The 26,032-nt window shown below is 39.2% G+C and overlaps 1 protein-coding gene across 16 annotated transcripts in view; it reads right to left on the bottom strand.

Moving 5' to 3' along the window:
• Positions 1-22,645, bottom strand: part of UNC79 (unc-79 subunit of NALCN channel complex) — a 95,987-nt gene extending 73,342 nt beyond the window's left edge. For 8 of the 16 annotated variants that reach the window (XM_090141530.1, XM_090141534.1, XM_090141539.1 and 5 more), the window contains exons 1-9: positions 20,601-22,645; positions 18,742-18,862; positions 12,615-12,919; positions 9,200-9,370; positions 6,759-6,851; positions 5,489-5,544; positions 4,731-4,860; positions 3,025-3,089; positions 1,130-1,218 (exon numbers count right to left, since the gene is read on the bottom strand). In XM_090141530.1, coding sequence (XP_089997656.1) covers positions 1,130-1,218; positions 3,025-3,089; positions 4,731-4,860; positions 5,489-5,544; positions 6,759-6,851; positions 9,200-9,370; positions 12,615-12,919; positions 18,742-18,862; positions 20,601-20,646 — 1,076 coding nt within the window. In that variant the 5' untranslated portion in view covers positions 20,647-22,645. Of the gene's footprint in view, positions 1-1,129; positions 1,219-3,024; positions 3,090-4,730; positions 4,861-5,488; positions 5,545-6,758; positions 6,852-9,199; positions 9,371-12,614; positions 12,920-18,741; positions 18,863-20,600 lie in introns of those variants that run through there. The other 8 variants (XM_090141533.1, XM_031593057.2, XM_031593062.2 and 5 more) reach the window with 5 other exon arrangements.
• Between the last annotated feature and the right edge of the window lie 3,387 nt (positions 22,646-26,032).

Genomic DNA, 26,032 nt, shown 5'->3' with positions numbered 1-26,032 from the left:
CATTTATTTTTGCACTGAGGAAAATTATCTACATTAACGTGGAAGCATTAACATTAGTCCAAAGAAGTGTTTTCACAAGTACAGCTTCTTAAACAACAGGCTGCTTGATTTTATCTCTCTTTGCTGTCCCTGACTTACTGGAAATTACTGCTCTGACATTGGTACATCGTGTTCAAAGCTTTCAAAAATTACTTATAAGTCACTAATTTATCAAATGAAAACAGTGTGTGCTCTGGAAGTCTGAAGGCTAAGAAGTGATAGCGAAGAGTGACAGACAGATATGGATAAGAATTGTACTAGTACCACTTACTGTGAGTCTCCTCAGAAGCTATGGCTCTACCAAATTAAATTACTCTGTCCTGAAGCTTTAAATCAATGTCTTAAAAACTAAGATGACTTCTACAAGATGTAATTGCTTTTTCTGGCAGCTGGTGCGATATAAAGGTGGCTGTTAAATCGAGGACAAAACAAAAACAACATGTAGCTTCTGAACTAACTGTAACTTCATCTATTTGAACTAATGATTGGAAATCTCCTTAATTATTAGCAGATAAAGCACAGAAAAATTTATTTAAAATCAATTTTAAAAAACTGAGGTTAATGAGGTTCATTCATCTCAGGATATATTCCTTTAATGTACTGGACAAGCCTGGACAAGTTTCAATTCTTTACTTTGCTGCTTCACAGTATATATTAGAGAACAATCTGAAATATATGCCACAAAAAAGTAACCAAGTCTCTGCAAAAGATCTTTCATTGTAATACCCTGCTTTAATGACATTCAGAGGACAAGGAGAAAGAAAAATTTCATAAGCAAAATCTTGTACGTTAGTAAGGTTCCCCTACAACTCTCACTACATCCCACACTCTAGTCACTCAATGATCTTAACTTCAAAACTCAATACTGATCCATTTAACTGCAAGTTCTAACCATTTGGGTGAGTTTCTGTAATCCTTGTTCACTGTGTTGCACTGTGCTCTATGTGTGAAGAGAGTTAACTATACAAATTATATGCTAATCATACAGGGAAAAAAAAAAAAAGTGTAACAGTCTTCTGTAACAGATTCTTCTGAACTATGGAGTTTAACTGACTGTGCCTGATCACTCTCCATCTCTCAGTATACCTACCCTGCAATTCTCTGGCTGCATTCTTCACAGAGATATAGGGGAGGTGGTTTATCGCCCAAAGCTACAGACAAGGATGGGTCAATGCACATCTGAAACACAGAGAAGGAAAATAATTAACACATCTGTCCATGAAAGTTCACTGAGAAAGTGTTCGATGCATTAATGTAGAGACAATCTATACAATACAGCCTTGGTAACTATTGAGAACATTAAGTATTCTAAAAGATGGTACTCAGGATCTGGCAGTCAAAGATCTCAAAGTATTTCTGACAAAGAAAGGAATGTAACTGAAATTGAAAATCTATGGGAAAAGAACAATTTGTGTTCCAATATGAAAATTTTCATTCTCTGAAAGACCAGTACATTTTGTGTTACACATTCACTTTCATTAATGTTGCACAGTCACAACAGACTTTATTTCTTCCAAACAATCACTGAGAAAATTGCTTAGGACAAGGTAATGTAAAAGTTTATTTCTCTCTCAGTAATTTCCCTTCTAGCAGGACCTAATTTTCATTCCTCATAGCTGTTAACTATCCAGCACAATTCCAGTGACAGAATGCCCCCACACGTGGGGCAAGTGTCACCATGATATCCAGTCAGCAAAATAATCCGTGGAAAACATTTGCTGAAGAATTTCTTGACTCACTTAATTGTGTTTGTGTACAAACTGATGCCAGGAAAATTAATTGCACCTACATATTTAACTAATTAATGTGCCAAGCCATAGTACCCTCTGAACTTGGGATGCTATTGTTGTCTGCCACTGAACTGCTCTACGATCCCGTGCAAACCATTTTACTTGTTATTTTGTGTGTAAACAAAAAAGCCATCATTTGCATCCTCTTAAAGCAGGCTATAAGAGTGGTATATAAAGCACTGTTGCTATTTGCTTTAGAACACATTCGAATGAAAGGATCACAATGAGAGAACAAGTATTGTATGACATCAGTCTGATACCAAGATGAACATGTATCTATGCAACTGACATATTTCATGTATATACTTAGGTTCCTCTGAAAGTAATGTCTCCTACTTATTTCCATGGGAACTACATCAGACACAAAAAGCACAACAGTCCTTTTTGACAGAACAAATTCTCAGCTACAAAATACTATTTTTCAACAGAGTCACTACCATCAGCTATATATTTTCACCAGGGATGAACTATGGCTGCATGCCACACTTGTAAAAATTTGCATTAGCGGAGTTGACTCACTGTTGCTGTCCCCAGTGCCAAAACAAAGCACCCAGCACCTCACTGTGCTCACATCCACTGTTTGGTCTCCATTAACATTCAGTAAGTGTAGATGAATGTCAATGGATGCAATTTTTTCAGCATGGAGGAATTCAATTCCACATCTTTGCTTCGTAAGCACTTCCATGTCAGATGCCATTTTGTCAGACTGCCCCTCTGCTGCAACCTGTCACACAGCAACAAAATGTAACAGACTATTGTTGGGAAGGTTCAACCTCTACTGCCATACGACCAACATCTGACTCTGGTATCATGAAATATAATAAAACAGGAGGCATTACTTTCAGAGCAACCTTCATAATAAGATTTGCACATATATTTACACAAACACGTATGTTTAGGAAAATATTTATAAACCAGCTTAGAATTCTATATGGTGCTTTGTAACCATTCTAATGTTAATTGTTAAGGCTTAACTCGCAGTTATTGGAGGAAATATTCCATCCTGCTTTAGGCATTCAAAAAAGAGAAACATTCACAAATCTCTAACTCCTTTAGTCTTGAAAGGTTTTTCTATTCTCTTAGCTACCCAGCTGTTCTTAGTCACCTAAACATCACCATGCCCCACACCTGGGGCAAAGTGCAACTTCCCCTGCCTCCAGATAGTCAGGTTTGACCACTGACAACATAGCAGTACCTTCACAGCTGGTTTGTTAATTGCATTGTGGCATTCAATATGCTGGCAATGAATAGGATTCCAAGCTGCAAAACCAAAACACAGGAGATTAATAAACAGACAGAAATTATTTATATTTTTTGTGTCTAGTGGTATCAATAAACAAGATCCTCTTGCATAAGTACTACATAAATATGAAAGATGTAATTCCTCAGGAAGACTAACAACTACAATAAACAACTTATGAAGGAAAAAAAAAAAAAGAAAGACACAGACATTCCCCTTGTAGATCCTTCCCGTTCTCACTAGGTTTTGAATTAATTAATCAAGCTGCCCAGAGAGGTTGTGGATGCCCCATCCCTGGAGGTGTTCAAGGTCAGACTGGATAGGGTCCTGGGCAGCCTGGTCTAGCATTAAATGGGGAGGTTGGTGACCCTGCATGTGGCAGGGGGGTTGGAGATTCATGATCCTTGAGGTCCTTTCCAATCCTGGCCATTCTGTCATTCTGTGAATTCTCCACCTCCCAGAGCAGGACAGTAGGAGTAGCTCAGTACATTCAAAAACATTCATAGGCTAAATGAAAACGCTGCTGTAATACTGGAAAAACACTCTAGCCACACAAGGAGCCTTAGATTTGTAATGACAAGAAGTAAACAAAAGGTTTAAACAAAGGCTCAAGCGATATCTGTTGGATGCTCTATGGAATGCCCTCAAGTCAAAGTGCCACGCAACTGAGGAAAACACACAGCTCACTGTGGGATACATTAATAGAAAAGTTAGAAAAAGAGAAAAATAGAGAAAAACTACTCCAGTCTGCCCTGTGTTAGTAAGAATTCAGACTGAATACGGTGCTGCGTTTGTAAATCTGGCTGAATAAAAGAAGTTATGCAGAGGAGTACAATAAGAATTCTTTAAAAAGAAAAATCAAGACAAATGTTTAAAAGAGATCATACAAATATCTATAAGAAACATTCAAGATCAGCTTGAGTTGGTCTAGATGGTCTTCTTCATTTTCATTATATAAATTTTTGCATTTTGGTCCAGAAATTTTAAAAGTTAACACTCCCGTATGACAAGGATTATTTGAAACAGGCAGGTAGAGACAGGCAAGCTTAACAGTCCCAACCATTAAAGCAACAGAATTGCTGCTTAACAGTCCCAACCATTAAAGCAGAATCCTCCCATCCGGTAGTTTGGTGGACAGAGGACTTGCACCATTCACTTTCTCAGTTCTATCTGCAGGGCTGACATTTTCACTCTACAGTCAACCTTGAGCACTTATCCATTATAATGATTACACCTGACATCACCTGACTTCTTTGACAACAACAGCCAAATAAACAGCCTTAGCAAAAGCAGTAGTGATAGCAGCTGACACAACAAAGCAACCAAAGCAGTAATTGAAAGAAACATAAGCCAGAACCACTGTGAGGCCAAGAAAGCAGTTTCACAGACCATTTGGAATGCTGTACTTATTTCTCCTCCTGTTCCCTTTAGTTAGTATTTGGAGTAACACCACCTAATCACTAGCCATGATCAATTTTTTTTATTTTTCATAAGATCTTCTGCAAACACAGGAAAAGTGATATTGTATATACCTATGAAAGCACAACTCACAAAACAACAGGATTTCAAAACACATCTTAGAACTGCAAGCATGCAATTAACACACTGCTGACTATTCACTTTATATTTATTTTGGCTTACACAAAAATAGCTGCACTCACCTGTGTACTGCAGTCCTCTGTACTCACTGATTGCTCCAGGGGGTTTTAAATTGGGCCAATAGTGAAATAACATTTGTACTGCTGGAGGTTTAACTTGAGATGGTCCATAGGCTATGACATATAGCAAATCCTAAGGAAATAAATACATGTTTATTGCGCAAGATAAAAAATACAATTCAACATTTACTATTTGCTTTCACAAACACACTTGAACAGATAAAATATATACACTTAATGCCCTGCCAATTATTTTTTGTAATCTCTTACAAGTAGATTAGATGTAAAACTTAAAAAATATGTCTACAACTGGCTTCTGAGTTTGGCCAGAACATCCAACAGCTGTGATACCTCACAGATGGTACACCAGCACACAGCAAATGAAGCCTTTGTCTATTCTTGGGGCAAAGAGGTGTCATATAGCTAAATAACTGAATCCAGATCAGATTTGGGCTAAGACGATATTTACAGAGTCCTTGGAAGAGCTAAATACCACAGAAACTGATAAGATTGGTAGTTTTCAAAACTTCTGCCACTTGGAGCCCCAACTACTTAGTATGTAGGAAAGAGAGGTCAGTTCTACAAAAAGTAGCGTTGCTTCTCTCATTTAAAAATCAGTACCTTCCTCTTCATAACTCAGAGGATGAGATATATAGATTGTTTTTATCAGCTCTTGGCATATAGTCAGCTCTATTTTCAAGCCCTCTGGTTTTCATTACCAGCAAGACATTTCCACAAAGTATATAAGATCACAAACTTACTTTCCATACTTCTTGTTTATATTTCATGAGGCATTCCAGTAACTGGCAGTGATACACTGAGAGAGAAAAGACAGTATAGATGTAATACTAAAAGGGAAACTCATGTTACAGAAGTGATATAATTAACCAGCTGGTTTTGCTTTGTCTGCATTTAATTTAATTACCTTTTATTTTAAAAAGTTTGCCAGAGGATTATTGCCCTGAGAGTTATCATAAAATAACAGACTTTAAATATTACTAGCTTTTTCTGTCAGTTAATGCAGTAAGATAATGAGCCTTATGAGGGTACTCATGGAGATCATTTTTTAAGACATCTTGCTTAGGAATACCTGCAAATTTACTTAAAGTTTGTTTCTCTGGCACTATATAAAGCTGTAAATGGGTGTTTTGTCATTTACTGTGAGACAGAGACAGAAACAACACATGACAGCACATCATCCCTTTGTATACCAAAGTATAGAAGCCATACTGTATTCAACACGAGAGCCAAAGGAACCCCTTAATATTTGTCTGACTTCCCCAAAACCACAGAGGCAAATTTTCCTCTGATGGATGGAACATGAACTCGCATGCAAAAATGCAACAGTTGATGAAAAAAGTTGCACAAGTAGCTTTCAAAAATCGTGTACTGTTTTTATTTACCTCTGAACTGCATTAGCATGATGCAACAATTCTCATGTGCAGTGTGAGGTTCCTCCTTACACACAGCACCTGACCAGTTAAGCATATGTATAAAATAGGCATGAAATATGACAGTTCTCTCAGGTAAAATTTTGTTTCATTTTGGTCGTGTGACTGCACTTATTTAACTGGGGCTATGCCACAGTGAGAGAGAATGGTATTTATGCTTAGGTACTTCCAATTACAATCGAATAACAGCTCTGTTCTGAGCCTGTAGCCAGCATTATCTGTCTTCTTTAAAAATAGCATCAGTTGTCATCTTGGAGGAATACAGAAACCAAACATTTACTATTAAATACAATATTATAAAGTTACACTGTTTCCTGATGTCAAGCAAAAGAAGAACAGCCTCTCATCCCGAGCCCAATCCTATTTCTTCATCACAGTGAGATTTCATATCTGCATAATGACAGCTTCAAGCACATTGCTCAGAAAAGCCAGTTTTGACTAAAATTACTGATTTTTCATTCTGTGTTGGATAGTAAGGTAGATTTTTCCATCATCTGAACTTCTTTGATCACATTTGACACAGAATTTCATGACTCAGAGTTTCACAGAAAATTATACCAAGTTGCACATTTACACATACCTGGATTTGATGTGTATTGCATTGCAATCATTAGCATTGATGATGCAGATAGATTGACATGAGCTGGAACACCTTCCCTTTTCGAGGAGCCCACTTAAGAGAAAGGATAAAAAAAAATCAGCATATAACAAGGAAAGTAGCATATAACTTATTTCAACTCATACAAGTAATACAAATTAAAAAAAAAAAATCCTAAGGTATCACATCATTAAAAAAAAAATTTTTTGTATTGGTGGGGGTCAACCCCCTGGAAGAAAGAGAAGACTAAGAATGTGGAATCATTTCACAGAGCACATATCTGTTCTCTTAGATCAGTAAGACTTCTTTCTCAGAGCTGCCTTGAGAAAAGACAGTGATCTTCTCAGGCACTCTCCTTCAGGATCCACAGACTGATCAGAACAGCATCACTCATATAGTCACACACAGCTGGGACTCGGGTCATAGGTATGCCAAGGATGAAGTAGAAAGTAAGGAAACAAGGAGAATGGAAAGCTTACTTTTGATGCATACTGGCAAAGCTGTGAGACTGGTGATGGCTGACTGGTGATACATAGCACAGAGTACTTCTCAGGGACCACATGGGATGAACTGAAGTTATGGCTATATACCACTGTGTGATCTATGATAAGAATAAACTAGCAATACAGTGTAGCCAAGATGTTGTAAATTTGACCTCACACATGAAGTAGCTAGAGTTTCTTATAATCTGCTGTATGTTTACTCTCAGATAGTATACTTTGAATAACTGCAGAGTGTAGGTGCTTATTTGCAGAACTACATCATGACAACACATCTTTGAAGGCACACACCCACACTAGAGGAGACGTGCATCTTCTCTGTTCATGTTCTACAGCTCTTTCCCAAGCCTTTCTTTCAGGACTAAGACACTAAGTATTTGGGATAGAACATAATCATAGATCAGCAAGATACTTTCATGCCTCCCAACTGGCTATTCAGCTGTTTATGCCATCTCTTGTACCCTCCCTTTTAGGGAGCTCTGAGTTTGACTCAGAGCTGAACACCAGGAAAAAGAAAGGTTCTACACTTGCCTTGCAAAAGAACAGATCACCCCCAGTGGGAGAAAGCCTAGGACACTATTTTAAAGAGCACACAACTGGTGTGTGCTCTTTAAGGAAAATAGAGAATCATGTGCTATTTCCCCCATGTCCTAATGTTAAAATGCAAAGAGAGCTAAAGCATTCTTTTTTGAATGTCATCCACACAGACCATAGAATTGCATATATATATGAGAGCCAAGGATTTGGCTCCATCAGCTCTTTTGGAGATTATTTAGAGATCTGAAGATGGCGGGGATAGGTTACGTAAGTACATGAGCAGTTCTTTAACAGATAACATCAATGGAGGAAATAAAAGCTTCACATAACATTCTGCTCTTAACCCAAAGAGGAAATTTTTCCAACATCACTGCCTGAAAATATTTAGGTGTAGATTTCCACAAAATCTTAATCTTGGAACACTGGACCATACTTCTTCCCTTGTCTTAGGAGGAATTTCTGTGTTTTTCATTGACATCAGTGTAAATCTTTATTTAAAAATCATTCCTGTTTCTTCCATAAAGGCCCACAACGCAAATAAGGAGGAGATATTCTCAGAATCACTGGATGGTTGATGTTGGCGAAAACCTCTGTGGATCATCTTGTCCAACTCCCACTCAAAGAAAGGTCAACTAGAGCAGGTACTCAGGATGTTGTCCAGCTGTGTTTTGAGAATCTGTAAACTTTCTCATAGACTGTCCCAGTGATCAACTTCACAGGGAAAGGACTGTTGGTTAAAACTGATTTTTAATATTAAACCTAATACTTTTGTCTGCAGAAAATGGTTAAAATTCTCTCTACTATTGAAAGCCCATCAAGCTTTTGGTCAGGAACAAAGACAAGTATACACTTCAGAATTCAATCACTCAATCTACAGGAATTTTGGAATTAGGTAATCACATCATACATTCAGGGGAGAAAGTGAAATCCACACTCCCCATCCCATCTGCTCCCCCAAAAAGGCAGCCATTATCAGATTCTGCCTTAAAACTTACAGGTAGAAGACATTACGTGTGCAGCTATTTAGTACAGTAATTACAGTGACAGGAAGAGATGCAGGGAGAAAACTAGAAATTCATCACAGTATCATTACACTGAAAAGACTCATTATTGTTCATCCACGTTCAGTACAGATGCAAAAATTATACATCGTATACATATTGATATTGCATGCATCATTTAGCAGCATTCTGCCCATTAATTCTGTAATCAAGAATCACTAATAAACAAAAATTATAGAATAATTTTAATTTTAAAAGTCTTTTTTATACATGCAGTACAATATTGCATAACAATTCTAAGACTTAACTTCAGCTCTTACAGACTGATATTGTATCAGTGTACTATTTTCTGAACCATAACAATACCAGAATAAATTCTACTTACAGATAGCCATAGGCAGAAAAGATGTGCTGAGATATTCTATAATATCCTTGTGCAGAAATGGTGGAAAGGTAGCTAATGTTGAAATCATTGTATAAGGTAAAGTACTCAAAATATCATCATTGAGAAAAGGAAGCAAGCATGTAGTAGTGTAAAAAATAGACTGCCCAAGATCTGTTGGATAAAATGAAACAAATATAGAATCATTACATTGGAAAATAATTACAGCTATGTACTTTTTGATTTATTAATCCATCAAAAGTTTGCATTTAAATTCAAGTTTTCCACTCAAAGTATTTCATAATTAATTACTTAATTATCATGGTCACAAATAAGTGACATCAGTCATCACTGAAGCCCCTCCTAACACAAAGGGAAACAGCTGTTCAGCAGTATCCAGAACAGTTTGGAGGGAATGCAAATACTTCAGACAGTAAAATGACCACACCTATATAAAGTGGCCTGCATTTAAGCAGAGGTGTTATTTCAGATTTGATAGGTACTTAGGTTTGAAAAAGCCCCCTTTTGCAAAAAGCTTCTCAGATTATCTGCCAACAAAAATCAGATTTTGATCTTAATTACCCATATGACAACTGCAAATTGCCTCCCACGCGGAGGCTTGGGGGAGCCGTACTGCATTCTGCAAACAATATGTGATTAAACAGAGGATCTTGTTTTCATTAGAAGCCATTGAGACCAAGAATGCCCAAGGCTTAAAAAGAATAAGATAATAATAAATTTATGAGTTTCCAGACTAATTCTAATTAATACAATGCTCTGGAAGAGATACATAAGAAATTTTAACATTTCAAGATCTAAATAGAGGAGATATCTTTGTTGTGTATGTGGGAATTGTGACATCTTCCAAATGAGGAACTGAGAGGGGGCCAGTAACCCTCCAAGAACCCAATGAATTCCAGGTTTGAACCTGTGTGGTGACTACAAAATATCATAAGGCATCTCTGCAGGAGAGGGATTTATTTTGTTACTCCCTCTGTAAACTGAATTGTATTACAGTCTCCAAACTTATCATTACTCCTAGGATGATTTGAGTGCTCAGACAAGTCTGCACTTCATTTTTGTGTACATAGTAAACCTTCTGTGGAAAAACTAGACTTTTAATGGTAGAGCACATTTTGCTCTTGCAACACATATCTACCATCTAAGTATTGACAATTTGGTATAGTCTGGCAGGATCCAATCTGAGGACCACCTAGTGTACCTGTTGTACTTACCCAAGCAGTATGGATTGTTCAGAGTTAAAAAAAAAAAAAAAAAAAAAGTTTCTTTTTGTCAAATGCTACGTTGAGGGAAAAAAAATAATTAAGTTCTATCACAAAACTTAATTATCAATACACAGAAGGACAGGAAATAACAGGTGAAATCCCCTTACTCACACATGAGTCAACCATATTATATCTGGAACATGTTTATCTAACTTGGCTTTAGTAATCTGCAAGACAAAGTTTCACTCCCTCATCTGCCAGTTCTTCTTAGTGTTTAACCAGCCATATAATAAAAGGGTGTTGGATTTTTTTGTTTTCTTGTTTGTTTCTGTTTTGTTTTTGAAATTTCTTCTGCTGCAATGTAAGCCAACTAATTCTAATCCTGCTCCTAGGTAACTGTAAACACAAACAATTTATTTCTCCTTGCAGCAATCTTTGTAACCATAATTCCCTTCAGTTTTCTTTAAGCCAAAGATATTTTGCTTTTTCCTTTCCATCCACATTTTCTAGACTTCAGATCATTCTTGTTTCTTTTTCCTGGAGACTCCTCCCAAATAGCCTGGGCATTTCTTAAGACCAGATGAACAAATCTGAAAATTTTACTCCAGCTGATACCTTGCTAGAGGTATGAGAATGAAAAATTAAATAAAATGCTTTGGATGTCTAATAAAGGATGTTTACATATTGCCAGTATATTAATGAATCAGTCAGCCTCTGATCTGCTGTAGCACTTTGTGCAGTATGACTTTCAAGCCAATATTTCCACATTTGATTTCTCTTATTCAAATATAGGATTTTACTTTTCTCCTTTGAAGACTTCAAAACAGACTGCAATTTACCAAGGTTGTTTTGAATTAGAAATCGTTCACATAAGGGACATTACTTTCACTAACTTGATATCCCCTGTAAATCAAAGTGTTTTCTCAAAGCTATCAGCCAAGTAAAAATTAAAATGTTTACAGGCTCCTGTAAGATTCACACTTGGTATAACCTTCCAATCGACATGGGCTCCTGGAGTGCTTTTCCTCATTCAGGTGACAACCTTACGCTCCAGATTGCCCATGAGGATGTCAAGTAACACAGCAATGACAGTCTAAGGATAGAAAAACTTCACCAGAAGAACCATTGTGCCATCATAAAACAAAATCATGTTTGTGCAGTGTTATTTGTTCTTTAGAAGACTCCATTGGTTTTTAATTATCACCATGTTATCTACTTGGAAAAATATTGTTTTGATAATTAACTTCAATTTCTGGAAAAATGGTAAAGTCATCAAGTCTGTAATTTGCTAATAGTCCCTTTTTTCCAAGATCCCAGCACAGTAATCACTGAATCAAAACATGTTGCTGCCAGCTCAGAAGTAATTTAGCATTTAACAGAAGCAGCTTTCCTGCTAAAGAGTTTAGCAGTGAATCAGACTGATGACAGTACTCCCTGTACTGAACTACATAAGTTCATCATGATATAATACACCCTGGTACCATGGTGAAAATTAATTTCTGGCTTGTGCAACATAAGGAAAATGCTGGGTTCCAAAACTCCATTATGAGAAGCCATGGATTAGCAAGCCAGATATTTGCAATACTTGAGGGAAAAAAAAGAAAAGAAAAAAAAAGAAACAAAAATACACCACAGTCTCAAAAAAAAACTAAGAAAACACTGCTTTTCAGCAAGTCAGATGGAAATATTGACAACTTTTTAACCTGGAATATTTTAAAGCCATCTCTATTGTCATTGTTTTTCTTCCATCAAATGTATACTGTGTTCTGGGCAGAGATGGACCTTCACCAAAACACTAAATCTGCATATTCCTCAGAAGATAGGTATACATATCCATGTAATGCCCGTTTAAGAGAGCCACTTCAGAAAGACGAGCCTGAAGATATCCCAACAGATTCATATTCAAGTTCCAGCTATTTTTAGACACATTTGTATTATTTTGGTTCCATACTACCAACATTTCACTGAAAATCAGACAAGTTCAGAATTCAAACCCAAATCCATGGTTCACAAAACAAAATATCTTTTATTTCAGAAAGCAAACCAAACACTTTGATGTAAGTACATCCCAGTAGATATGACATCCAGATCCAGATCAGTTTAGGCCCATCTCTTCTATTGCATTTAAGCATCATTCATGGATTCACAGCACTGAAGTTAAGCGTACTGGAAGGGTTCAAGAGCCTGCTTACCATGTTGACCATGTTGTAGCAATGGAACTAGATCCAGCAGTGTCACCAGTGTCACGTAAAGTCCTTGATAGTCCAAAGATGGGTAGTCTGATAACTGAGCATCACGACTTTGCTGGCCACGTTCTGATGGAGCATCTCGCAGGACGCTGTAAAGGAGGGAGCGAGTAACAGTAGGGTTGATGGAACTGACCTGTGGTCTTAGAGATGGGGTGAGTGGGAATGGCACAGGAAAAAGACACATGGTCATGGGCACTGTCAAATTGGAGGCATCTTGATTCTCCTTCTTCCCTGTGCGGGACAAAATGCTGTTGGGGGGACAAAGAAAAAAAAGAGACAACAAAGACACAAAGAACAGCACATTACATTGAAATGACACTATAAAACAAATAATAAAACACCAGATACATCCCACATAAGATGCAATTGCTCCCAAAACCAGTGTATCTACGAATCTAGTAACCATTGATTTTCATGCTTCAAGATAAAAGAATTAAAATTGACATCTACGAATATTTTCATTGCATCTCATGTGTTATCTGGTTCATAAGGAGCAAAAATATAAAAATGCATGTTTCAGTGCCCTACCCATGTTTCACAGTTAAGAAAAATTCTAGGTATCAATAATGTTTGCTATAGAAAAATAGCAGTGCCAAAACAAATTGGTATTTTACTCTGAGATTTTGAGAGGCTGTTGGATTTTTTTCCCCCTCTATGAAATCTTTTGAACCAACTGACTGAAAACATGTAAAATATAGGTGTGGCACTTGCAGAAACATGTTTTAGCAAAGAATAAACATGTGTGTTTGTTAAGATAGTCTTAAAAATCACATGTTTATTGCATTAAAATAATGTCTATGTATTTTATGATACTGTTTCATGACCACTCAGTCAGTATCATTTGAGATAATGAAGTTTAAACAGGCACATGGATTTAGAAATAATATAATATTTCTAAAATGTTAACTAAACTACATTTGGAAAAGTTATAAAATAATATATAGTAGATGGTCTTTAGCATATGTTTGTGAGCTAATGATAATGATTGTTTATGTGTTTTTAACTTTGCTCATGTTTAAGGAGGAAACATTTTACTTTACGAATACAAATGTTCCTTGGTAAATAGTTACCTTCAAAATCTAAGTGCTAAGCAAGCAAGACCAATAATATAACTGCAGATCAAACAGTTTGTTACCATACATTCCTCCTGCTACTTACGTTATTTATTCAACAAAACTCACTATAAACTAAAGGAGAGATATTTTCAAAAAAATAAAAAAGGATTTAGTGGGAATCAAAATAGAAGCTATATGTCAACCACCTTGTTAATGTAGTTTTAAGAATGTTGTAAACGTGTTAACCTAATTTTCTAAAAAGAAAGATAAAAAGCTACTTTAGATATAAATTGTCACTTAAGCAGTGCTACATTTTAGTTATCAGGTAATGATAGGGTTATCTCAGTCTTTGTATGTGCCTAGAAAATATAATACACCTTTTAAATATATTAAACCACACACAGTTTTTGATGTTTTGCTGTTTTCTTTAAGCATGTTTTGCACCTCTCAGCAAACAGGATTCCCAAAAACAGTTTCTGTTGGTTTAACTCCACTCCCAAAGTCAGCATTAAAACTTAACTTAAAAAAGACAAGAGAGTAGCATCAAAATTTCCACTGACTAATAAAGAGCAGAATTATGCCAAGAGGAAGACTTCTGGAAGTCTCCATTATCTTTAACAGAACAGACATCCCTACCATATAACCACCTTGGCACAGATTCATCTGTGTCAATGCAACAACTCACACAAGTAAGCTGAACTCATGCAAAGGTGCTTATAAGAAGAGATGCCATTCATTCACTATATATGTAAAACACTTTCACAGTTACAGTTGAATGCCAAATGACTACTACCAGGCAGATCTCTCATCACACTTGCAGTCAGAGATTACAGGCATATTGTCTATATTAAGAGGCTACTCTTTCATTATCATGCCCTACGTATTTGGTAGATTAATTTGATTTCTGTTACCCAATGTCCAGTACAAGAAAAGGAGTGACTGCCATGAAAACGTTTACAAAATTGTATCAGAAAAATCACTAGGATCTAGTATGACTTTAAAAACAAATGATCAGAGTGCTGATTCCTTATTTCCTATTAACTTTTAATTTGCTTGATGTTTATTTGCTGTACTCTAGAGCTCTTGTTTATAGACATGAAGGTACTAAATTCTATTCCATCTCTGCCCACTAGCAGATGATACCAACTATCCATCCCTGAACTTGCCAGCACATCACTTCAATCAGTCTTGCTTCTCAAAAGAGTATCATTGCATTACTTAATCCTTGCTTTGGAAAGTGTAAGGCAGTGATGGAGAGTTTACACTACAGACTTTTTTTTTTTTTTTTTTTTTTTTTAACATGGAGCTACAGCTAACTGATTAGAAACCAAGACACATAGTCTTATATATTGATTGGGTCATCCTTCTGTTCACTCTAGGAACAGAAATGAAATCATATCTGAAAATCAGATCCAATTATGTCAAATTTAGGTGGGGAAAAAAAAAATACAAAACTTTCAGACCCAGGTTTGTGACTGACCAATATGTTACAATGGCAATAAATTAAAGAATCAGAAATGAAAATCTAGAAGATCCTTTAAGACCAAGATAGAATGGATGCAGTTTGTTCTTGTTACTGCTCAAAGCACATACTGAGAACAAGGACTGCCTGCAGATCATAACTCCATACTAAACTTGCTCCATGACATGCAAGAAAACTGTCAGGCTTCCTTAAAGATCTGTACATCTCTGCTGCAAATCTATCACAAAATTATTGTCTTTCAGGAAACATTTCCTAAAAAGTCTATGAGAGATTTGCATCTCACCAAGGCAGCAAAACAAGCTTGATTATTAATTAGCCAATAAGCATTTGCCACTATTTCTTATGAAATACATTTTACTTAGAAATGGAGACTTTTCTCCAAGAAAATGTGGAAGAATAAATTGTTCTGCAAGATGTTTAAGCCTTAAGATCATTCCTCAAATGAGAGTTAAAATACTGAAAATGAGCAGGGCATGAAACAAATTCATGCGGTAATGTAAGGAAATGCTTTTGTCCAAAGAGGAAAACTAAGGAAGAACTAAATGAATCAATATGCTATGCATTGTGTATGGTGACTTTATGTGATGTTTGTTCATAGAAATAAAGAATTGAACTTTTTTAGCCATTCCACATCTGCTCCCCCCACCCCTGAGCTTGTGCTATATTGAAGCTATGTACAGCACAAAGGAGCAAACTAATCCCTTGTGAGATAACTAACAGAATGACACCAGATATGAATGTGATCCAAAACAGTAGGCATACCCACTGAAAGCACATTCAATGTGCCCATAATATGGAAAGGTAAGAAGTATAGTAACTAATAAAAGCTACACCTGTAAAACACAATCATAATATGGAATTTCTGTGACTAAGCACTATTCCTTCTTGATTCTTTTGATTACATGTTTATCAAGAAAAGTTTGTCCTAAAAATCAGCTGCAAAGAGAATACACATCAAAGTAGAAAATATTTTTTAAAAAGTTATTTTAAAATAGATGATCCCAACCAACTTGCTCTGCAAAGACACATCTCCAAATATCAATGGGCATTTCTGCTGTTTGATCAGTACTCTTTCTGCAGCTTGAATTCATTACATATGTTCTGTCTCAAGCTAGAAAGGTTATTCTCCATCACATATTTCTAACATGGATGTTAAACCTTACACAAGGGAGTATCAGCGTAGGAGGCAGAAAGGAGACTCAGCATGCAAAGAAATTTTTGATCAGACTGTCCAGAAAGACAAGTTCTTAACCAGTCTGTTTAGTTTCAGGATAAATCTTAGAGATCTGCATGCAGTGGGTGGGAGTTTCCTCCTTTCCATCTGCCACACTAAACACAGGCTATGTTTTGTTTTGCTTCTTTAACCAGCTTCTATCTTAGTATCAGCAAGCATATACACTTATACTAGTTCAACCATAGCAATCAGGCTCTCATCCACAGTTCAGACTCCCCAGTTACAAGGATTCGACCTGTCTGAGTATCAGAATGCAGGCCACTTAAGTTTAGATCCAAGTCCTGGCTGCAATTTCTGGCATCCCTCTAACTCTGAAGTTGATCACATCCAACATCGTTAAAGACAAAGCCATTTGTGAATTATGTACATCTATGTGTTTCATGTCAATGTCACTTCTGCCTCATGAGGTGAGCATCATCAATAACAGGATTTTGGTTCAGTCCCATTCCAAGCACAAAATAAAGAAATGGAGTTGCTCAATTGTTATTCTGATTCTAAACTGCTCTCATAGTTGGTAATTATAAAGTTTCTTCAGTAAGCCCAGAATCATCCCTGCCCATGGAGCATGAAGAACCTGTTGCACAGGATGTGCAGTTGTACTACTCAGAAAGATTAACACAGCAGGGCAGTATATTTTCCTTAAGAAACAGATTTTAAATTCATTGTGTTCCAGTGAACTTCTGTCCCAAAAAGAAATGGATCTCATTGTAGCAGTTGGTAGTTACAGCTGAGAGACAAGATACAAAACATTCAGAATTAAGCTGTTAAAGCAAGAAAGTTAGACTTGAAGTCTCACAGCATTTAAGTAGAGACACTTTAGTTAAGAGCCTCCTTCAAACATGATTTAAGTGTGTTTCTTGTGTAAAACAAACCATCAAAACATTCTGATGTGGGAACAAAGTCCTATTTCAAGTATTTTCAATGACTCTGTATTTTTTATTTTTTTGTTTTTTACCACTGCTGTGTTATCAGACAAAATTCAATTTACTGATCTTTTAAAAAGCCCTATTGGTTGCCTTACTTTTTTTTAAATGCTGAGGGAAACACATTTCACAGTGGTTAAACAATTCTAATCTTGAGATTTTCAATTAACAGAAGGGCTGGGTTTCTTTGTTTCTGTTTGGTGGTTTTGTTGCTGCTTTTTTTTTGTTTGTTTTTAAACAGTGAAATAGGTGTTCCACTGATGAGTATTTCTGTCTATGTATTTTCCTTCTCATAGGTTTACAAACAGGGACATGTTACATTCCATGGGCTTTGAATGAGTGTTAGAATGAACTAATGTCATTCTTTCAAGTTAAATTCATGCTTCTCAACTTATCTGTATCACCTGGATATATGTACTAATACACAGTCAACTGCAATAAATTACTGTTTCCTCAGGACATGAGACTGTAATGGCTGTATTTCCAAAGTAGCTTCTGACAGCAAGAAGAACCACCCCAGGAAATTCCAAATTCAGGAAACTATGCACAGAAACGCAGCATTAACTTTTTTTTTTTGTATATGAAAACTAATGCCAATCAAAACCTGGATAGATAAAAATCAAATCTTCACTGTCAAAAGCCATTTTAAACTGATTTGAAAATACGAAACCACTAGATAGCACTGTGGAGTAATCAGAATATGCATGTCATTCCTAATTAAGCCTCACAATTTTTCACATCTTTTTAGAAAGACAAGAGGTAATTTTCCCCATTCAAAATGTATTCTGTATTCATACGGTATTTTGCACCACATATTGTCACTAAATGGTGGATCAAACTAGATCAAACTCCTGGGTCAGAGCAATCCTGACCTCTTGCTGCTGCCATCCAAATCCAGATCTGTGTACCAACTTCAAAACTATTTATATTGTTATAAGGGACTGAACCAGAACCCGATCTGAACTACAGCACAGACTCTAGTCCTGTTTGCCTGGCTCATTGCTCTACCATCCCAAAGCACCAGGATTGTCAAGTAGGTCATGAGTGTCCACTTCTAAAGCTCTGCAGGTCACTAGCTCCTTTCTTCATGGGTTCAGTATGTTTGTACATTCACCTAAGACTTAGGAGGGCCTAGCAAATGTGTAAACAACCAAGTTTATTTTAGAATCAGCCACTCAATAAGCAGCTCAACTGGGCAAATTGGGCAACAGCCACTGAAGAGATAAATTTATACCATTCTTTTCTTAAATTATGCTCTGACTCTTTCTGGTAGAGCATTGACCCATTAAATCCTGCAAACAATTCAAAGTCAATGAATACCCCTACAATACTTTAGCAATTTCTTTTTTCTTCAAGTGCATTAGTTAAAACTTACCTCAATAACGTCTGAGAAAAGTATTTCAGAGTATTTGCAATGTCAGTCCCAGAGGGCACAGGGTAAATGTTGTGGAGAACCCGGTTGTGGTATTCTTGAAGGTAACGGATTTTGGAAGCAACTACATAAAAGACAAAAAACAAACACAGAAACTTTCATTCAGCTTTTTGCAGATGGTGAGGGAATCGCACCTATTCCTACCACAACTGATTTTTTTTTTTTCTTAATTTAAGAATTAAACCATAAAAAAAGACTTTTTTACTCTCTTTAATGAATAAATTGAACGTTCCCATGCATGAGCGCTAAGGGGAAGACAAGAAAGGCAGTGCTTTAGATTGCCTTAGTGCTAGCAAATGGGGGGAAAAAAGAGGAAAAAGAAAGTAATTTTAAAAAGGCAGTTATCTGTGCCTCCAAAAATCTCAGGATTCATTTATAATAAATGAGTCAGTGGATAACAGGAGGTTCGTGTGAGGTGACATTTCTATAGTGAAAAGGAAAAATACAAGCTAATACAGGGAGCTGATATTATTTACTTAATGTTACAAATGTACACTATGCAATGAACCACAGACACGAAAAGAGTTGTGCTGTTTCTTTATGTGCCTTAGGAAATTTGAACAAAAAGGTGAGAGCATTCCAAAGAGCAGCAGAAGCTCTACACCTTCTTTGAGACTGGTTGTTTTAGAAATAGTGCTCTTAATATGTAACCAAGCTCCACATTCAGTATTGGAAGAAAAATTACCCACCATAGCTACCAAACCATGCACTGCCTATATGACACCGGCCAGACTCATGCAGAAATAATCAAGGATGGCCTGGGCATTCTTTGTTCTGACTGACCAACTCTACTGAGAAACCCAGCCTGCCAGCCCTCAGTTGCCCAAATCATGGAATTTTCAGAGTTGGAAGGGACCTCTAAAGGTCATCTAGTCCAACTCCTCTGCAATTAACAGGGACATCAACAGCTAGATCAGGTTGCTCAGAGCCTGGTCCAGCCTGACCTTGAATGTGGCTGCCATGGCTTGCTGCCAGATGCCTGTAAATGAAATTAATGAAATGCCAAAAATTGTGGCACACCCTCCTATAACTACTTATTTTCAATAACATGTATATATTTTTTTCTATTAATCAGCACAGTCATGCAATTACATAAGCTGAAATAATAAAACACTTAATTTTGACTTTCTAAATACTTATCATAGCTCTAGGCTCAAGGTTTTGGCCTCACCTCTAAGAGCTGCCCAGAATGCTGACCATTTCAGTACAGCATCCCAGAACAGCTAATAACCTTCTGAAAGAAAGCTCCAGAGCAAAGGTTTATGAGCCCAAAGATAGTGAAATGTGTGAATGACCGGAACGTCCAGAGACAGACTTCAAAATGTGATGTCAATCAGTGGAAATACTTCCTTTGCCACTCTCATAGGGTCATCATATCAAACAAATTCAAAATTAAAAATAGAAAGAAAGAAAAAAAGCTATTCCATGGTATTTTGCTGGGTCTTTCTTTATTATCTACTAACTAAACTTCCTAGCTTCCCCATAAGCATTTACTGAATTGAGTGAAACCACTAAGAGCTTTTAAAGATGGTTTTGGTTGTTCCATGATCCTGGAAAACATCATGGACATCAGGTTTCCCAGGACACTACTTACCACAACTAAATGCCAATTAGTGTAACTCAAGGTGAAAAAGAACTAATTCTCTTGTGATACAAAAGCATACCTCGGGCATGCTGTGGTGGTGGGTCAAATGATGTTCAGTATCCCCAGTCAGTATCCCCTCAAATGAGATATGAAATTCAAGTGGTCACAAAAAAAGAGAAGCTTCTCAAGATGACTTCCCAGATTGCCACCATTTTACCTGCTTTCCATACAACCTGCCAAAGTGCTGAGGGGTGGCCACGCATTCACATTTAGACCAATGCCTTGTTGCTCTTCCCAACTGGTCACTCCGTTTCCACACTTGTAGGGTTTTTGGTTTTTTTTCTGTTTCTTGGTAAATTCAGATTCAGTATGACTTGTGACTCCTCCTTGAGACATTCTGGTTCTCACTTGTCTGTCCATGAGGGCAGAATCAACAGCAGGAACAGTTGGAGCCTGAAGGTTTGCCTGATAAATACCCATGTACATCAATATAATCCTTGTCGGAGACCATCACTACTGGTCAAAAATTGCAGGTGAGTGGATCTTAAAGTTATGTAGAGAAAAAGACATTTGGTGATGTCATAATAACTAGACAGGAGAGCAGTCTTTGTAAACAAGATACATTCAGTAAGTTAGAATGCACAGGATATGTCTGCTAACTGAACAGAGTGCACTGAAGTGCCATGGAAAAGTATCAAGAAGAGGAAAGATGTGCAAACTGGATCCCAAGTAGATCTTTCAACAAAAAGCAACGTGGACACAGTAGAACCAAGATGCAGTCTCCTAAATGGTACAAGGGGATGAAAAGGAAAGACAGCCAAGGGAAAAAAACATGGAAGAGAAGCTCAAGCAGAGAAGACCAAGAGAATTAGGAATGCGGAAATAGAGGAGGCAAAACAGAAAAGAGGGAAAATGCTGAAGACAGTGGAAGGACAATGGGCAACAGAAATTCTTCTATAGGCCAGTGTGAGGGACATATAATCAACATATGAGAAAGAAAGAGGAAACACATTCAGAACCTGGCTGGGAAGAAGGCAGAAAAAAACAGAGTACCACGGATCTGAGCATTGCACACTCAAGGCCTGAAGTATGGTCAGAACATTGCCTTTCTATTCACAAGGCCAGAAATGCAGCCCCACAGTAATAAATTCGCATCCACATAATATTTTAACAGAAGCATCATTCATTACTGCAAATAAGCAGCAAGATCTACAGGAAAAGTTACAAGTCATCTCTTCCGTAGAGCAGTTGAGCACAGGCTTATCAGAACAAGGACTCTTTGCCAGTGACCTGAGTGGCCAACGGGATGCAGAGGACAGCCATCAGCCTCCGAGCCATTAGATCGCATCACATAGTCACGGCAGGCATCGATCCAGCCTGCTGCTCACAGGCTGCCCTCACAGGCTTACATCTAACACCGAGCATCGGCAGAGAAAGTAGCCTTGATGCGGGTGACCAGCCCGACAGCGCTGGTGTTTTTCCCTGGCAGAACAGCAGTCGCCGTCAGCAGCCACACACGCGCGGCCGTCCCAGCCACCATGTCAGTCACCTGGCAGCTCCACGCGCAGAGCCAACATGGTGGCTGGCACATCTCCCCGGCTGCCACGATACGCGGCGGGCTGCGGGCAGGGCTGGCGGCAGCCGAGGGTCCCGCAGGGCGTGGAGGAACACGGCAAGGCAGCGATGCCGCCGTACCTTCGGCCAAAAGGTGCGCGTCACTAGGAAGAGCGGCACCGTGCCTCCATCACACAGCGACGGCAGGCTCACGGCAGCAACGCCGGGAGCACCTCCGGGCGGCACGGCGCCGGGACCGATGCCGGAGAGGCCCGATCCCCGCTCCATCCCCTCCGCCCCAGCTCCCGGCGAGGACGGACGCGTCGCGTCCCCAGGAAGGCCGCCTCTCCATCAGCAGCACCGCAACGGCGGAGGCAGAAAGAGCCAGAAAGTAGGCGGCCCCCCTCCATACATCATCCCTCCCGCTGCCCGTCGCCGGGATGTCCGACAACGCGGGGTGAGCGCTGCCCCGCCGGGCCGCCCCGCAGCCGGGATACAGCCCCCGGGCACCCGCTCCTATCGGACAGCACCCGGTCGCGCCGCGCCGCCCGGCCCCTCCACTCACACTGCTCCGCCTTGGTGGACATGCTGCCGGCGGGGCGGCCCCGAGCGCCTGCCCCAACAGCGGGGACGGCGCAACGCCCCGGCTCGGCGCAGCACCGCGCTGGGGATGGAGCCGCTGCCGCAGGGATGCGGGCCGGAAGCGGCGGCAGCGGGCGGGGACGGGGCGGGAACGGAGCGAGCTCTTAAAGGGAACCTGCCTGCAGCCGCCCCGCTGCCCGCCTCAGGGGGGCAGCACTGAGGTACCCGCCCCGCTGGATGCCTCGAAGGGGCTGCGCGCCGGGCGCCCTAAGGAGCTCCCAGGAAAGGGGTGGTGCTCTCCCGTGGGGCTCTGGGGGTGTTCGGGGGCTGCCTTGGGACCAAGGGCAGCAGCTCCTTCTCATCACAGTGTCATAGATTCATACCGAGATCATCTAGTCCAACCATCACATCAACCCATGCTGTGACCACTCTAAACCATGTCCCTCAGTACCACATCTACACGTTTCTCGAGCATCTCCAGGGGTGGTGACACCATCACCTCCCTGGGCAGCCTGTGCCTGTATCTCACCATTCTTTCTGAGAAGAAAGATCTCCTGTACCCAGCCTGACCATCCCCAGGTGCAACCTAAGGCCACTACCTCTCATCTTATCTTTGTTGCCTGGGAGAAGAGGCCAACCCCCACATTCTAAATAAACGAGCTGCACTACAGACACACCTGCATTTTCTAACCAAATCCTGTCCCACGGTCCTTCCAGATTTACAATGAATTATTTCTTTCCTTCTAAACTTTCCGGAGGATATCAGCAATGCCTGTAGACTGCTGCCATGGGAAAATATGGAACGGCTTGGTTTGGAAAGGACCTTAAAGATCATCCAATTCCAATCCCCTGCTGTGAGCAGGGACATCATAACCTCATAATTAAACTTAAAGAAATTGCATTTAAAGAAGTGGGAAAGGAAACAAATACATATTTCTATTTTTCCTGGAGGGAAAAAAAAAATAAGTGAGGGAAATTGAAACAATAACTGCTGTTTTCAGGGTGAGAAATACACAAAATTTAGTGGGCACACAAATTCATGGACGTGTGCTCATCCAACTCCAGCTTAAACAGCTGAAGGTGGCACACAGATTAAGAATCCTGCAGTCCATGGCTGTATCCAGTAGTTTACCTTCAGAAGATTGCTCAGCACCTGTGCTTTGCAGGAGTCAGCAGGTACCATAAGGCAGGCATCTGGATCTTGACAAGCAATACTGTTGCAATATAATCTCCCCAAAAGGATGAACTGGATGAGCAGACAAAGAGAACAGTGCCAGGTAGGTGGAGGAGTATGGGTGCATGTTCTGGTTCATCATGCAAGCAGTGCCTCCTGGTTCCTGCTGTCCAGACTTGAGGGTGATGCACATTCTGTGACAGGAACAGCGGTGAAGGGGCAGATGCTGTTCACTGATATTTAACATGTTGGCTTTTTTTTTTTTTTTCCCCCTCAGTGATCTTCTAAAAATACTGAATGTGCAAGATTTTTTCCAACAACACTCAGAGCTCTTAATGCCTTTTCCTGAGGTCATCTCAGCCTTCATGTAGTCCTTCCTACACTCCCTGCTGTTGCAAGCCCACGAGAGAGAGGAGCCAATTTTAACTACTCCCAGTGGCTGCTATGAACATGTAGTGGAACTGGATGGCAACTGAAGGACGTGAGTTAACTGGGAAAGGAGCTGCCTCTGGTTGCCTGAGTAGTACTTCACAAAAGCAAAGAGCTCTGCACTTCTCCCACATGTGCTTTGGTCTTTCCTTCTGAGCTTGCTGCAAGATCTGTATATTGCTACCTGGGCAGCAGAGGTGAGGCAGAGATTGCTTAGACTTCACTCTTTCATTGGACACTGACATGTGATATCAAATCCTGCTGAAGTCAATGAGAGTTTTTCTATTTATTTCTTGTAATGAAGAGCCCAAGAAGGTCATGTGGAGCTACAAGCCTCCCTTCCCCAAGAATATCAGTGAGGAAAAGGGAGACTTTCAGAATAGAGGCTTTCAGACCTCACAGAAATATGCTGTTGAATTCAGCTTTCATCTTTATCTTGAATTTCTGTCTGTTTTGCAACAGATTGTGCTAAAGTGTTCTACCACTCATTACAGAACAATAGGGATCTCTTCACTGAGAGGGACTGAGCTCCCATGGGTATCCCTAAAAATATACCAAGTGTTCACATACCACAGTGGTGAGCCTCCTAAACCATTCAGCTTGATAAAGCAGGAGTACACCGAGGAAATATTAATTCCATTTCTCATGCAAAATATTTATTTGGCTTAAGTGCCTGAAAATTGGAGGTTTGCCTGCATTTACTGAGCAAGGCTCTATACGGTTCAGCATGTAACTCAGGTATATGGGAAGAGATTTATTGCTCATGAGTTCTTGTACATGCCTAAGCAATGCCTAAACCCCATAGTGTATTTGGTTTTCCAGGATTATTTGCCCATCATTTTTCCAGAGACCAAGGTAAGGCTGCAGCCCTTCAACTTCCTGCAGCCCCTCTTGAAATTAGGAGTGACATTTGCTTTCTTCCACCTTCACTTCTCAGGGCTCTCCCCAAGTTCCCTTGCACTTTTAAAGACAATCAAAAGCAGTCTCACAGTGACAGTGGCTACTCTCAGCACTCGGGTGCGCATTCCTCTAGTTCTCATGGACTTATGTATGTCTGACTTGTTTAAATGTTCCTGACCTGATTCTCTCCTTCTTAAGAGTGGGTCCTTTGTTTTAGAATTTCACACTGCCCTCAGGGCCTTGGATTCCCTATCAAAAAAGGCTAACACGAAGAAGACATTGAGTATTTCAGCCTTTATCATGTCCTTCATCACCAGATCCCCTATCCCATTTTTCTTAGCCTTCTTTTTACTGAATTCTTCTGACTGTTCTTTATTTTCCCTCACCAGATTCATGTCCTGGTGAGCTCTACTTTTCCTAACTCCATCCATCTCTTCACACTCAGACATTCCTGCACACTGTTTCTCTATTCCTTCAGGTCACCTACCCTTCCTCTCACCTCTTGTACACTTCCTTTTTACGTTTGGCTTTTGTCAGAAACACGTCTTTCATCCACACAAGCCTCCATTGCCCTACGTTTGACTTCATGTTAGGAGGGACTGTAATTGCTGATGATCAGCCAGCTGGATGTCTGGATAAGGTGACACAGTATATTCTAGAGAGCTACAAAATACACCTACATCTTACAAAGGAAATATTTACAGACCACAGGTTTTTTCCATTAACATAGGAGACTTAATTTTCACATTTCCTTCTACTCTGCCTTTTGTAGGATAAGGCAAATAAGATTTGGAATGGATGGGGAGCTTACTGCCTCTGTGGATTTTGCTGGTTTTGTTTGTCATAACAGCATGAATTGCAATGGCAACATAATTCAGAAACAAAATAGCATGTAAAGTTTAAAATAATGTATAATAAAATACTGTAAGAAGTCTTCCAGACATCAAGTGTCTCTGAACAGAGACATAAAGTGTAGGTTTTGGTTTTAATCACCGAGATTAAATAATTTA

This window comes from Phasianus colchicus, chromosome 5 (assembly GCF_987193195.1).
Source record: "Phasianus colchicus chromosome 5, bPhaCol1.hap1.1, whole genome shotgun sequence".
Lineage (NCBI taxonomy): Eukaryota > Metazoa > Chordata > Aves > Galliformes > Phasianidae > Phasianus > Phasianus colchicus.
The sequence above is the reverse complement of the archived record's forward strand: the minus strand, read 5'-3'. Positions and strand labels throughout refer to the sequence as shown.